Below are 16,423 nucleotides of genomic sequence, written 5' to 3'. Positions count from 1 at the left end.
TACTATTAGCACACTGCATTTCTTTCTTTGGTTTTTAGTTCTTTCTCTCCAGTACATTTGAGTCGATTTTTCAAAGTTCAGCTTGAAACTAACTGCTGTAAACAATAGAACTGCCAGGTATGAGCTAACAGTTCTGTAGATGGTTAGTTGCAAGCAATTTAATAATCCCATGAACGACGAGGTTGTGAGTCAGCAAAGATCACGAGCCCCATCTGCTAGTGGCAAGAGAAGAATTCAGTCTTCACAAGAAAAGATACCACATTTTAGAACTTTTGACCTATTCCTTGTGGCTCAATTAATAATGATTGTATAAGTCATCATAATCCTATTACATTCTTAAATCAAGCATCTGATGCCACCTGAAACATCTGTCACAATATAACTCTTTTAGGGGAAGAAAATCCCGAACTTCAAAACCAGCAGTCATGGAGTGAAAGGACATACACTTTTCACACATTAACATGTGTGAACAGTACTTGCTTATAAAACACAGATACTAAAATATCAAAATGCCAGAATATCAGAATGTATTTATTTGTCTTTTTTTTTTTTTTTTTTTTTTTTTTTTTTTTTTTTTTTTTTTTTTTTTTTTTTTTTTTTTATTCTGGAGAGCATGGTCTTATACTGCAGATATTAGAACTCACTGATACATAATTAGCCATAATACAAAACAGACAAAAACTTGTTAAAGGCATAAGAAAGAATCCCATTGAGTTAATGATGTTTATTATTTTAATCTCTAGCAGCCATAAACCAGATAACAAAAACAGAATAAAAGAGGACCAAAACAGGGATATTCCTAGGGAGAGATCCAGGTGACACAAGTTGGATAATACTAGGAGGAGCTGGGCAAACCTTCTCCTTGCAAAATTTATGCCTGCAGTGTATACTCAGGTAAAAGACATGTGATCATTAAAAACATAGTTTTTGCATCTGTCCTATCCATATAAAGTTCTATGTTTCCTATAAGGTTTGAAGCATGTAAAAATCATGCATCTATTTTATACAAAACTCTGGGCAAGATAAATGACTGACCTCCTTTACAGTCAATCTTAAGTATTTAATTTTTGTGCAAAATATTTACAAAGAGGGCTGAGAGCAGGCTGATATGTCTAAAAAGCAAATGGCAAAGTGTTATCAAGTGGAGGAAAACAGATGTTAGATTAGGAAAGCAACACCCTCTTCCCAGAATAAGGGCAAGTTACATCAAACCTTTTCAGTATTATTAATTCTCTGTCACTCATCTTGTTATTTTTGCATTGAAAATGTCATCTTCAGCAAAATTTTCTGTTGCACAAAAAAAACCCAATTATAGCTTTGCTGAATCACATGCAACTGGAGCTAAAAACCATGTTCTGCCATCAAACAGTACAGCCCATGCATTGCTGCAGATCACATGCTTCCACAAGCATTCCAAACCAGAGGAAGAGACAAAACCAGCAATTGTTGCTAGCTTGTTTTATTTTTTAATGAGAGAAACTAGTAAATATGGGGACCACTGTTTCCCAAACTGAATTTGCTGGCAAAAAGATTAAAAATGAAAAGGTTTTTATAGCTTGAATCCTTTGATGTTCACAGTTAAAAAACCAACCAAAAACATAAGAGCTGTAGATAATGTGAGGATTACAAGGCAGTCTGCTTATCCAAGAAAGTCAGACAAGTTCCTTAAAACTCATGCATAAAATGACTCTAAACTAGGCTTGGTATATCTGAAAGATATATATGAAGATAAATCTGGCTAACTTGCAGCAACATGAAAAAACTACCTAAAATGCATTGTACAGCCACAGACACAAAAAAGACCTCTTTTTGTCAAAGAAGAACAGTTCTTCTGCACAAGAGTTAAATTCTTGCAAATAAAAGATTAGACATCATCAAAATAAGAAACCAAAGACAGGAATTTAAAAAAAACAATAAACCAACTCAAACAAATAAAGCACTGGATTAAATAAGAGATGAATTAAATTAAGTATGAAGAACACCACCATAATTCTGTTTATGTGGAGTGTGTCACGAAGCTTAACTAAAATTACTTCTTACATGTTTTATGTAATGGGATTATTGGAATAGATAAGTTATATTAAAAGAGCAACTGAAAATACACAGGAAATGCAAATAAAACTGCTCTTATTAGATTTCAGACTGGAAAAAAAAAACCAAGAAAAAAAAAAAGTTCTGCTTAGTTACTAAAGAAAGACCCCTCAGCTCTAGTATTGCCTCAAAATATGTTAATAGAGCTATCAACTCAATTGCAAATATTTTTACTGGTAAGGAAAAAAAATAAAAAAAATTGAATCACTTATATTTAATGCTGAAAGAATCTGAATCTCTTTTTTTAAATACTCACATCCTGACAGAAGAAGTTTTGTTCAGAGGTGAATTCCCAGTGCTAAGTTGTATTAGGATAGATTTTCAATGCTAAGCTTGAAATAGAAATGTAGTCCTTACAATAAGCCCCTATGCATATGGTAGGGCTTTACAAATCTTATCAAGTCAGAATATCACTGCAGACTGAAGTAGAACTTCTCACTGGCCTGCACAGTTGTAGGTATTTTTAGAAAAAGGAGGTGAAGGCAGGAGGTACAGAGAATGATTCATCTATACAAAGCTGTCTTTGATGATAAGCAAACATCTATCTTGTTGGGGCATGTTAAAGATATGGATAAATTCTAGGTCACTGCTCTAGGGAGATCAAAAATTGAGCCTTACCCTATAAAAGCACACAGTATCATTCAAGCTCTGTTAGACTTGAATTTGATTCCTGTCAGTTTACCTTTTACTCTTAGAAGTTTCTTTGATGTACATGACAATCCATCAGGCAATTGGTCCTTTAGAAGCTAGAAATCCCTTCTTTGAAGCTTCAAGTGAAATAAATCAGTTGTCAAGCTTCATGAACTGTGTTTTTTCCCCAAATAGTTTTAAATGCCTATTTAATGTCCAAACAATAAAATGTCTTTTCTCTGCTACATTTAGGTTACAAGTAAAATGAATGTTGTCTTTGTTCTCAGTCACCTGATTTTAAATGCAAAACTGTGTGTCTTGAAAAAAGTTATTGACCAAGTGCAAAACAGTATGTCTTGAAAAAAGTGATTGATCAAATCTAAGACATATAGCTGAGATACTGCAGATCTAGTTTAGGTACATATATGTACAATATAATTTTAACAGCCAAGAAATAATATGTAGCATGCCAAAGAGTACGTGCACACTATGTCTCTTTCCAAGCTGGACACACCTGAAGAATGCATGCAGTTTTATACCTGAGTAGCAGCAGCTCAGTGATTTCACTCCCCCACTTTTAATTGTCAGTGAAATTAAACCTTCCTTCCCACCCCCTGCCAGGAGTTAGTGGAAGACTGTGACTAAATACCAGTCATCTTTGATGACAGATTTCTGACTACCACAATGTTGCAGGGTGAGGATGAGGCAAACCTTGTGAGAGAAAACAAGCAGTTCAGATCTTCTGTCCAATGACTCAGTCAGGAAAAGAAAAAATTGTATGAAGAGGAGACTTGAAAATAGATCATAATAATAGATATACTTAGAAAAGACTGAAGTCTGAGTTTCCTCTCTGCATTACATAGAACTTCTTAAAAAATACCAACAAGTCCTACATTCCCTCTTGTACTGCCAATTTATTTATTTTTAGAAGCCACTACTCTTTTAAGAACCATCTTACTTCCTCTCAGATGTTTTAGGAGACACATGGGGGCCATGTGGTATGTAAGACTTATGATACTGAATTTAGCTTTTCTGAAGATGGATTTTAATCCAAATTTCTTACCAGTGGGGGTTAAAGCACTCCAGCTGCTATGCTACTGTGTAAAAGCCTCACAACTGCAGCAATGCCTTGCAGTAAAGAGTGGCTGAATTTCTCAACCCTGGAAACATTTCCAGGATTAGCCTGCTGAGGGAAGAGTATTTTGATGACATTAAAGAAGCTTATATTCAAGACAAGTTGAGCTGTTCAGTTATGCAAATGCATGATTTCTGCATGTGTACAGACAGAACAATAAGCAGCTAGTAAATTTTACTGGCAAAAGTTAAGACAACCACATACTTAGGAATGCACAAGTTGTAATGAACATATTCCTCTTTTTAGGCCTTTAAATACTTCCTATGTCTTACTAGGCACTTAGGTATGTTTCTGCAGACTGATGTTACATCACAGAAAACTTGTATGCCTTTTAGTAACCCACTGAAAACTGACTGGAACATAAAAGTAGCAGCAGAATTTAGTGGATTCACAGTTGACTCAGCAGACAAAAGTACCACTGAATACTTTCTGCTACATCTGCTACAATCAAGCTATGCCATGAAGACATATTTTTTTGACATTTATTTTTAAAGTCTTAGATCGTCTCTATTTATTGAAATTTTTCTATTTTTGTGACATGAACTATTGAAAAAGAACTGTGAACTGCCCCACTTGTATTTCTGATAATATGCTCTAAGAAATTATAAAAATGCTACTGTCTGCAAGGCAAAGAGAGTACTTACCAATATTAATTTCATCGTCAGTTTCAGCATCTCCAATACACTCAAACTGAAAATCTTGTAAAGACTGTGAAAACTTTTGTACTGCCATGGATAAATCTAGAATTCAAGAAAAAAACACAAATCAGAATTACTACACTGGAGCAAGGCATCATGCATTTCTGCATTAAGTATGTTTTTTTAATGAGGTTTCCCTTCTAGTATCCTTTTTGGACATTAAACTCATTTTATAATCACCATGTCAAAATCAAATACCTGAGGTATCTCAGACACCTATGAAACAGGCTGAGGCAAGATTTCAAACATTATACATGTATCACATTGACAACTAAGAACTTTTATATATCTTGAAGAACTGAGAATAAGAAATTATTGTCTAGTGATAAATTGCATATGGAAGTAGTCTTTAAAATATTGCAACATGAGTTTGCAGATTAAAATAAAACTCATTACAGTTTTTTTCACTACCATTATCAAAATAATTACATTCTAATTATTCTCATACACCACGCTGTAAAACGTTTTAGTGCAAAACCTTTGTAAAAAGAAATTGAAGAGAAAAAAACCAACAAAACACAAGTGCTTGCCAATCAACATGGCAAACCATGGATTATGAGCACTATTTTCAGTGAATTTCACAAAGCAATCCAAACTTTATAGTGCAGAATTTCATTATAACTGTACATTTAAAAAATTACAGAATATCAAGCGCATAAATCTGTTCTTTTCTCTTTTTAGAAACACTGATGGCAAATGGAGAGATAAATGTGATAATGAATGGACTTGGTCAAGACTTAAAAACACCACCAGAGCAGATGAGCCCAGAAAAGCAGCTATAATATTCTGTGTCCTGAAGGCTGTATCTATGGAATCTATTTGGATGCTAGGAAAATTGACAATTAAGATTCTGACATCTGCTAAATCTAAGGAAAATTCATGATAAAGTTAAGTTATGAACGACAGCAAAGACAAATTCTGTTTCAAAAGTATCACATATCTGCCTCTACCCTTGGGAATGGTGGAAAGCCGTCTGGACATGGTCCTGGGCAACTGGCCCTGCTGGAGTCAGGAGGTTGGACCAGATGACTTCCATGGGTCCCTTCCAACCTCAGTCATTTTGTGATTCTGTGATTTCTTTACTCCCTGTTATCATAAAGCCAAAAATACTCATTCACTCAATGCTGGACACAAAATTAAGAGGGTTAACCTTCTTCCAGGCAGGAATAAAACCAATATACAAACTGGCCTAATATCCTAAACCAACACACAAACAACTCCCATACACACAAATCATTATTTAAATTCGAGTGATCTCCAACATTAAGATCCATTCTACTATCCTGAATAAGAACTGAAGAAAGACTGAAATAAAGATTCCAAACAAAAATACACAAAATAAGATGACTGCTTTTTAAAAACCTTAACTAAAGGTAATTACTATCAAGCAAGAGAATCCCTTCCTCGATTTTGCATTGCCCAGAATTTACTCAACACCTGTTCCTTTTGTATTTTTATAGCTATCGAGTACATCAGTCCAATAAGAGATCCATCATCTTTAGACAATACAGATATGAACACATTTTTTTTCTTCTATTAGTAGGGAATTCTGTATGCATATCTGATAAATAACTAAGATGTAAAAACTGGGTAAACAAATTCTGTATTTTTTTGACAAAGCACATTAAAAACAGTAAAGAATGGTACCCAGATTCATTGCATCTTTACTGTACATTTCCTACTGTGCTGAACATGAAGATTATACTATTAAATGTACTAACAAATTGAATGCTAAACAAAAAGTATTTCCTACTGCTGTATAGATGAAAACAAAATAATCTTTATAAGATGAAGCACTGCATTTTATGCAAATACAGCATCTTTCATAGCTAAGTAAATGATTGTTCTATATTTTTTAGAAAGATCTAAACCTGAATTCGTTCAGAGCAATACATTTTAAGTTTAAAGCGAAGAAACACAGTTTTATTATTGACTCTGTCACGCGGTTACTACACTGAGTCACAAACCCTTCTACAAAATTGCTGCATAGCAACTGATGCCAAAAGGAATTACATGGCCTTAAAGTAACTGAATGAAAAAGTTTCTATATTGCAAGCACACTGGAATGTAAAACTTAACTCTTGCTAATAGGAATGCAGATTTACTTCCTTTGGAAAATCTAATAACTGCCCATGATGAACAGCATCTCTGTGAATGTGAAAGTAAATGAGGGAGCATCGGCTCTCCTCTATCATTCTCCCACATATGCAGGGTTTGGCGGAACAAATGTCAAAGTAAAGGAAAAGAAATGTTAAAAATACCAAAGGTGGAGTCTCCATTTCATACCCTGGATTACTGATATATGATGCCAATCAGCAAATCAGACACAGCTTATACATTTTGAACCCGAAGGAGGTACATTTAACCTAGCTCAGATATAGTGGCTATGAAGAATTAAGGGGCTTATTAGATAACTTGATAAAGTCAAGCAGCAAGATACCACTTGGAGATATCTGCCTCTATATGAGGCCTTTCCTAATACCTGGAGAGTATTAGACGGGACCATAATAAGATTAAAGCTGTTCAATGTAGCAAAGAATAAAATGAAGTTCCAAGGTCAGATGTTTCCTCTAACACTCATTTTCAAGTTCTGTACAAAGTTAATCTAACCTGAAAAGATAAAAAAATATTATTCTACAGAAATTTCCAGCTGACTTGGACAGCTTCCTAAAGGTTGAAATAGGAGTTACTCTCTAAATCTCTGACATTGCAGTTGAATCACCAACATAGGACCAAAGGGTGCTACTTGATTGTATTTATCACTTTCTTAAGAGCATCGTCCCTTTAAATGATTATAAAATTATAAACCTAGTCACAGAAAAGAGCAGCTGTGCAGTAAGCTTATCTTTTCTACAAGATACCAAGATTCAAAACTGAATTAAAACTTATTTAAGAACATCTGTCTCCAAACAAGAAGAGGTAAATGGACAAAAAAACTGATAAGAGCAGTTAGAGCAGAGACCTCTCCCAGTTTTACAAGATGTCATTTATCCCTATATTCCGAAGTCTTAATGTCACTGAGAGTCCTCGATGCATACTGCTGTTTCTAGAAGGAAGGCAATCACCACAGAAATCACCTTTTTAGAATTCGTGGCGTTATTCAGTCGCTCTTATTGAGCAAATACATTGTAAAGTCATGTCCCTCTTTTCATTGAATCCACGTGAACTAGGACATTCACTTAGCTCAGGGCAGAAATTTTCCTTCAAGCAGAGACAACTGATCTTCTAAGTTACTATAAAAAGCTCACCAGCTTTACTGACTGTCAGTACAAGTCTATCATCTGGGAAGGATGGCTGCTTGAAAGTGTCAATGAGCTTATAACTGTCGCTGCCCCTGCTCTTCTGCAGGCACTCAAATGAAGTAATCTCTCTGGGTGCTAGCAAAAGAGTGAAAATGCAACCTGATAACCCCCATTTGCCAGAGGGGCAGCTCTGTTAATATGTATTTTCTGAGAGTACTCACATCTACTATTTGTTCCTTGCTTTCCCCAACTCCAAAGAAGGATTCAGTTCCATTTTGCAGTGAGGCACATAGTAAAGGGTAGCCATCTACACACTACATACTGCCAGTGCAAGGAGATTACTGTGACAGAGTCACCTGTTTTAGTCAGGGTTGCAGCACATCAACTGACCAACAAGATTTTTTTTTTTTGTGGAGCTGACAAAGGAAGTACTAAAGAGGTTACCACACTGTGACCAGAAATAACAAAAGGGTAACTACAACAAAGCTTAACCACAATAAAGTAATATAACACCAGTATTGCATATGGTACATACAATACCAACCATCACTATCATAATGCAAACGGAAGAATAATAAAAGTCATCATCCATTGAGGAAAGTCTCTGAGAACTCATGAAATGCACTAGTCTATTGCGCTTCTCCCTGAAGTTTTATATATTTGATTAATCTACTTAATACATATTTTTTCAAAAAAACACAAAAACTGAAAAACAAAAACAAACAAAAAATCCTCTGGATTATTCTATAAGGCAGGTTTATTTAAGACTCACTGTCTTTGAAATTTCCAAAGAGACGTATGTAATATGAATTGTGATATATTGACTTATTTTAGATATCAGGGTCTTACAGCTGAATATAGGACGATAAAACTATGATCCAAACCCTTTGTATCACCAGAATTGTTCTTCCACTTTCTTGTCCTGGATTTTTTGAACACATCATAAAATAATTTCTTATATAGAGTCTTGAGGAGGAGGAGAGAATAATACCTTGCAACAGTGTGATGAAATGATAGATGCTGTTTCCCAAAGGATAAAAAAACAGGTGTATGCTTTGGCATGGCACAGCCTGTCACAACAAGGATAAAGTCCTACAGATAAGGATACTTGACAAGATTTCCACAAGTTGGTAAGCACAATTTTTTTTATTGGGCTAGGAAGGTTGTTATTTGTTTGGTTTTGCCAGTCTGGTATTTGGAAGAACAGCAGAAAGTCCAAACTTTTGATAGGGATCAATCAATCTCCAAAAGCAGAAACTTTGGAGCACTTGCAGAAGACTCATACCCCGACCCTAGCAACAGCCTGCAAGAAAATGTTCTCAGCAAACACATCAAAGCCAAAATCTTTCCACTTGTTTGCTTACAAAGATGACTTCATTAGCAAATGGAGTTCCAATAACCAATGTTCTTCCTGACTGATGTCAATCATCCTGGGAAAGCTTGGTATCATTCACTGGGTTAATAAAGAAAAACAGCAGTTGAAACCTCGTGAGAAGATTAAACATGCCAAAATGAACTCCTGAGCACCAGCTGGAATGCAGTAAATGGGACTTCAAACAACAGACACTCTGGCTAATACAGTAACAGCAACATATCTGGCCATCTGACACAAAGCTAGTTATTATTCTATGGCTTCAAAGACAGCAGAAGCAAAAGGGTGATGATTGACCTAGCAGGATATTAGAGGCAATCCTTCCATCAGCTGAATTTCAGGACAGCTGAAGACTGGAAAGGAGACCATGTACAGTCACCTTTGGTGTTTCAAACCTTTGGGGCAGTATGAGTCCACTATCAGATATGAATAGATGCATTGTGGTGCTCTGCTTGATGAGATACCTCATTTGGTCATGCACTGACATACAAGTTTATTAAAACCCAAGCTAGTCAGCAAAACTTAGCATTGAGGCATTGTAATATGTTAATAAACACAGTAGAAATTGAACAGTATTGCCAGAGTACTTGATAAAATGCAGAGAAAGATTTATCTAGTTCATTGACTTCTTCCTCAGCACCTGAAAATGAGTCATTATTATGGTTATTTTTAAATTGCTTTACAAATAGATTTATTTTCTTGATTTATTTCTTAAGCAACTCCAATTCTATAAACAATTATTCAGGCTAAGTTATCTAAATACTTGAAAAATTAGTTTTTATATGAGAGACATTATTATTGTGAAATAGCAGCTATGAGCATGATTTGCAGTGGTCTTACCACACAAAATGACAGAAGCAAGGAAGCATTTAAAAATTCATAAAAGTGGAAAAAAGGTCTTTCAGTATTACAAATACAAATCTGTAAAACACTATTTATTCAGGAAAATGCTTGTGAGAACTTAAATAGTTCATTATATGCTCTTCTACAGTGAACAGGGAACTTCCTTGGCTTTGTTATTTTATGAGGGAATGAACTTCAAGGATGCAAACTATATCAACAGCCAGAAATAAGCTGGAGGAAAAAGAACACCCCACTGAGAAGCACTGAACTTCAACAGCTTCTGTGTTTGCTACAGTCAATTTGATTGTAAGTAGAACATGTCACAGTGGGATATCTTTTTCCACACCATAGACTGTAAACACAGAAGCTGGCAGTACAATTACATTTAGGCAATATGAATGATTAAGCAGTTAAAAGCAGTGATCATACAAGACTTCATATATCACTACTATATTTCAAATTTCTGCCTAGCTTAAGGGCTTTCTCATTAAAACTTCCAGCTTCACAGTAGTAGGTCCTAATTCAGAGAAGGGCACTTCTCCGCATTTTCTTCGCAATTTTTGCCTTTCTACTCTTCAGTGCTCACTGCTAATTTAAAAAGAAAAATGAATGATTATCAATGGTTTTAGGTAATTATCACATTTAGAAAAATCTTCCTACTCATAACATATATGGTAGCAGGTCTGCACAAATAAGGAGAATTGAAAATGTCTTACAAATCAGCAATCCTGAGCCTAGGAATGTCAGCACATGTGCCGGTAATACAACTAATTCCTTCAACTGCATATGAAAAGAATTCTGGGGTTGCTGCCAGAACAGGTAATCCCAATTTAATAAAATATCACCACCATAACAGGTCCAGATCATCTATAGTTAGAGAGCAATTTACAGTGCACGTTAACATGCCTTCTAAATGCTGACAAAAAGATCTGTTTAGTCAGCTGATGCACTTACTGACGTCTTTGGTTTCGTGGCTTTCAATATTGGAGTCTTTCCTTTGCATGGAATATTTTCCATGGTATTTCTATTTTTAGAAGTCTATTTGATGAAATTATTTACACACACTTGTTATTCTTTATTCTCAGCTGAGTTAATTTCTGGATCATATTAACTTTTCTGATTGCCTAAGAAAAAAGAAGACAAAAGGAAGAAAAAAACCCCTCTCCTCTTATGAGCAACCACATTTTATCCAAACTTCTGCAGAAGAATTTAATTTGGCAAAACACAGGCTGGCACAGTGTAGAGACTATGCAAGGGCGAATGGAGCTGGCCACTTGCCACAATGCTTTTTAAAGAATCCACAAAAAAACACCACAAGGGAATAGAGAATCGAGTGCCCAGTGCCAGAGATTTTGCAGCTCTAGGGCCACTGCTCTGTATTGACACAGTCTTTCACTGTTGCTCTCAATAAACTCTTTATCCTCTTTATTTGTCAGCTGCATCACTGCATAATCTTCACCAACTTGCTATTCATGGAACAATAATAAACAACTAAAACAAATAACTCTACCAACTCCCTACCCCTACAATCCCACATTACTTTTTTACCTTAGGCTCTATACTTTGCTCTTAATTTCAGGGAAGTTAATTTCTTCCCACAATCTCCAGGGAAAGGACATCAGGAGAATATGTCAACATGTCGCCCATGCATTGCCGCATTCCTCTGGGGTTACATAAGGCACTGAAATTTTTCAGTGTCGTTCTCTTACTCATGAATATTTCCATGAGAAAAATGCACAATTTACTTTCCCATTCTAGAAAGTACTGAGAAATCCCCTTGATCAACTGCATCAAAATCCCCGCTTTCATAACAGTATGAGGCAAGAGCTACTGGAAAGTCTGTATGTTCTATAAACTTCATAGATATTCATACCAACACTGTTCAGTCACAACTTCCTTATGTTAGACACTTGTGCAGTACTTTGGATATTCTTAGTACTTCTCTACAATGAGCAACTAAGTCTAATACAGTCTTGAGGACATTCCAAGAACACAACATGGATGTTTAATGATTTTTATGCCATATTTGCATGCTTACTTGACAGAAAACATATTAAAACTTCCCTGAAAAAATAACTAACAAAATAATACTATACAGAAAAAAGACACTATTGATAATATTCCATCCCTCTTTTCACTATTACTCTCCTTACCCCCAACTCACTTTCTGTATAGATGTGGAAACCTAAACATTTTTCGCCTAATCAGCACAGAAATTAATGAAAATAAATTTTGTTTAGGATGCAAAAGTGTAAAGTCTATAAAATGATTAACTTTTGACTTTGCCTAATTATAAATACATTAAATAATACAAATGTACCTAAAAATGTATGCCCTGAATGTGGACACCATATCGTACATACTGCTCATGTGTTTCTCTGAAGTTAAAGCAGGTATGTAACTTCATAGCTCTTTCTCATTTTAAGTGATGTCATTTTGTTTCAATACTCCCACATTCTTGTATTTTATTTCTCATTACCTCATTCTTACAAAATCTTTTCTCAATACTTTAGTTTATAAGACTGTTTAAGAATACTGCTGCATTTGATTAGAAAACAAGCTGACTTTGCAGGGAATTACCATGGTCTAAACCTTTCAATCATCAAACCATATTCACAGAATTACACTTTACAAGTGACTAATCACATGGTGCAAGGTAGAAGAGAAAATTTTCCTTTGCCATCACTGCAATTTTTTACAGTCTTTTTCCACAAATATGGCTAGAATTTTCAGAAAGCATCTGGTTTCCTTTAACTTCTGAAATTGTAAAGATTGGCTGAAGGGTGTAACTTAGTACTATTTCTAGCATATTATTATTATTTTTCTAAATTATATTCAACCAAAACATTTCTATATAATGACAGTTTTGCAGATATGCTTATTTTCATCCTGCATGTTTTTTGCCCAAGATCCACTGTAAAGGCTTGAAATATTCCAACATTTCTTCTGTCCTGGAGAAAAATAAATCTTAGAAAACAGGCATATTTCCCTGCCTTTTTTCCCCATTCTTAAACAACTGAATATCATTATTAACTCATCTGCATTCTCAGTATTTTCCCTGTCTGTTGATAAAACTACTCCATAGTTCTCTATCAGGAAGGTCTCAAAGATTCCTAAATTTTTCATCCCTGCAAGCTTGCTTTGACCCTCAACATATTTTCTCTTGCTCCTTCTGGGGATTTCAAATGCTCTTTCATGTTCTTCCACATTCTTCCACCACCCCATGGATGTTTATTTCCCAGAACAGCATCAGACTCTTCCAGGGAGTTGGATCCACATTCCAGTATTCTCCCCCCAGACTCTTCCAATGAAACATGGTTTATCAGGCATGCTACGTCATTTCTCACTCGTCCTGGCACATCCCAGCGACACTGAGCAGGCAGAGAAGCACCACAAAAAAGAGGACAAAGAAACTCAGAGCAGATGCTGCCAGAGGTTGAAAAAGCAGAGAGTGATTTCCTGTCTGTCAGCTAGGGACTTGCCAGAAAAAACATGGGAATTCCCAGATTTCTAGTGCAATGTAAGGTATTGGTGCATCAAATGATCTTACAGTAGTACTCGATAAGACATTTTTCTCTGTTTGTTCTTAATCTTACCATGCATCCAAAGAAATTAAAAAAAATACATGTGCCTATTTGCAGACAAAGAAATATACAATATAGTATCAGAATATCATTAAAGCTTATCTGCAACACATTCTTAAGAAGCCAGAGTTCTCTCTGACCAACATCAGTTTGCCAGTTCAGTGCTGCACACATGTAGAATGAGATGCAATGTCCCCACTACTACCCCTACTTGAATATCAATCCAGAGGAAAAAATAAAAAATAAGATTATTTCTGGTTTGAACAGGGAGCTCCAAGAAGCTGCTTCTATGCAACCAAGAATAAATCATGCAATTATCAAGCAGATCCTCAGCTGTAAAAAAATTTGCAGTATATCTTTCAATGCTTCTATGTTCCATGATTTTTACACGAAGTAGATTCTCCTGTTATGTGAAGAGAGCTGCTCAGAGGAGGATCAGTCCCACTGGCCTGGGCTGGATGGTGGGGGAGGGATGAAAGGAATGAAAGCAGTTATCAAGGCATTTGTAAGTAGTGAGCTCTTGGAACAACATTAGAGTTGAGGGTCATGGGAAACAGAAGCATTGCTCACCCTTCTTCCTGGCAAAGTTTTCTGCACTTGGGCAACAAAGTAAAATGTGTTGTAAGACCAGAAGGAGGAGGAAAGGGGGAAAAATTAAAATGTGTATATTTAGCTTATTTAAAAAAGGAGAAAATACTACCACTTGGCTTTAAAGGAAATGAAACACTTTCCATATGAATTTTTTTTTGGCTCTTAAAGCTCAGGAATACAATGCTCGATTAGATCCTTTTGATCAGACAAGCATATCACAGTCACATGTACCTCAGTACTGCACTTAACAGGGGTGGAGGTGTGAGACTTCTAACACACATACACAAACAGATGTAACATTTGTTTAGAGAGTCAGATATGGACTTCCACATATGGAGGGCAGAACTGAGATTCCTAATCAAGCAGGGTTTTGTTCAGTGATGTTAAATGTCACTAAATGTCTTAACCAAATTTGGCCTAAAGGCAGTTTTTTTCCATTCAGTCTACCATACAGCCAGTGCACTACTACACACTACTACATTTCTCACTACTTAGACAGAATGGATATTAAACACATCAGTTTCATACAGCAAACATGCTTAACATGCCAGTTTAAACTGCCCTCTACCTTTAAAACATGAAAGTAATTCACAAAATGCAGAGATGAGAGCCATGAAAGCACTTAAAAGCCTTTTAAAGATACATTTTTGAGGGTTTAAATTAAATCACTTGTAGTATCATAAATGAAAAAAAAAACTGTTATCAAAATTACTGGTTATTCAAGAATACTGTTACCTATATTCTAATAATGGGGGAAAATATATTAGCCAAATGAAATATGCTTCATTAACTAATGAAACACACAACTACAAGTCAGTTTCACCAGGTAAGCTCCTGCTTAAACAAGTCAGAATTAAGCCCAAAAGTTTGGGGTTGACTCCAATTTGCATGAAACTATTTCCTTAACACTTACAGTTTTTGCATTTTACTTTTCAGACTTTTTGCATTCAGCCAGTGCGAATAAGAAATGACCCCTGTAAAAACCAGTATTAATATGATATTTCTTTCTATGTATAAAGCTATTTCAAAGAGGATCTTTGTTAAAAAAAAAAAAAAAAAAAAAAAAAAAAAAAAAAAAAGAGATAGAAATAACCCTCATATTCATTTTGCTGGATTTTTTACTTCTCAGACAAAAATAAGGAATTTGAGTGACTTTCAGGAGAAGTCTGTTTAGTTTTTTTTTAAGTCAACTAAGTAAAGAAAGACTGACTAGTCTTCTATATAGTTCATGCACCATTTTTTTCAAATTTTAATTCTCTGGAATTTTGTTCTACTTTCCTGTCACACAAAGATTTAGGATCATATGAAGACATCCTCTTGTTATCTTCCTGGCAGAGCAATATCCTTTAATTAGTAATCTCACCATCCATTAGTACCAGTACTGTTTATATTATGGCATGTGTAATGAGTTCTGAACTAACTACTATCATGAACAAATGAGAACTTGTCATTAAAACAGATATATAATAACTGGGTTGGTTTATTACTCTACACTCAGGCATGGACAAGAAACATATTAAATACAAGTAATTATTTGAAACTGGGGGAAAAGAGAAACATGATTTATGCCGCTCCATCAAGCCACTAGAGACCTGCACTTAAAAACTATACACAGATTTGTCTCACTCCTTAACACTGTCTATTGATATCAAAGGTACAGGGAATTGAGGCAAAGATAAATTGTAAGCAAACAGCAAGAATACCTTGTTTAAAGAAATGCACACATCCAGCAATCTGCCTGAAAGGGGTAACTGGGGAGCCACCAGAGTTCTACAAAAATTACAAGCAGTACAGAAATGATGGTTGTTTCCCAACTGAAAACAAAAGGCTATCTAACAGATCAAGAATCAAGCTCAAAGCAAAGCAAGAAGTTGCTTTTTCTTAAGATTTGTAGTTAAATAATGAATCTCACAATAACTGGATACTTTGGATATTAAAAATTTATGTGGGCTCAAAAAAGGACTAGACAAGTTCACAGGAGAAAAATCCACTGAGAGCTATTAAAGACATAACTAACCCCTTGCTCAGGAAATCTTCAAGCCCCAAACCACTGGAGGCAGTGGAAGCCTTACTACACTCTGCCTGCTGCTTTTCCCTGCCTTAGACAGTCAGTGCCATGCGTGAGAGAAAAACAGAACCCACAACACAGCACTCACCCATATGTAGAGACAGGATGTAACACCAGATAAGCTTCATGTCCAACCCTGCACAGTTATGCTTATGTCTTTGTAGGAAGA

General features: G+C 35.5%; 1 protein-coding gene across 3 annotated transcripts in view; it reads right to left on the bottom strand.

The window, feature by feature from the left end:
* The window catches only part of ARHGAP42 (Rho GTPase activating protein 42), a 138,177-nt gene that overhangs the window by 102,739 nt on the left and 19,015 nt on the right, over positions 1 to 16,423 (bottom strand). For all 3 annotated transcript variants that reach the window (XM_056484960.1, XM_056484950.1, XM_056484942.1), the window contains exon 2: positions 4,501 to 4,596. In XM_056484960.1, coding sequence (XP_056340935.1) covers positions 4,501 to 4,596 — 96 coding nt within the window. The remainder of the gene's footprint in view (positions 1 to 4,500; positions 4,597 to 16,423) is intronic.

This window comes from Oenanthe melanoleuca, chromosome 1 (genome assembly GCF_029582105.1).
Source record: "Oenanthe melanoleuca isolate GR-GAL-2019-014 chromosome 1, OMel1.0, whole genome shotgun sequence".
Classification (NCBI taxonomy): domain Eukaryota; kingdom Metazoa; phylum Chordata; class Aves; order Passeriformes; family Muscicapidae; genus Oenanthe; species Oenanthe melanoleuca.
Note: the sequence above shows the minus strand (reverse complement) of the source record. Positions and strands in the feature narration are given on the sequence as shown.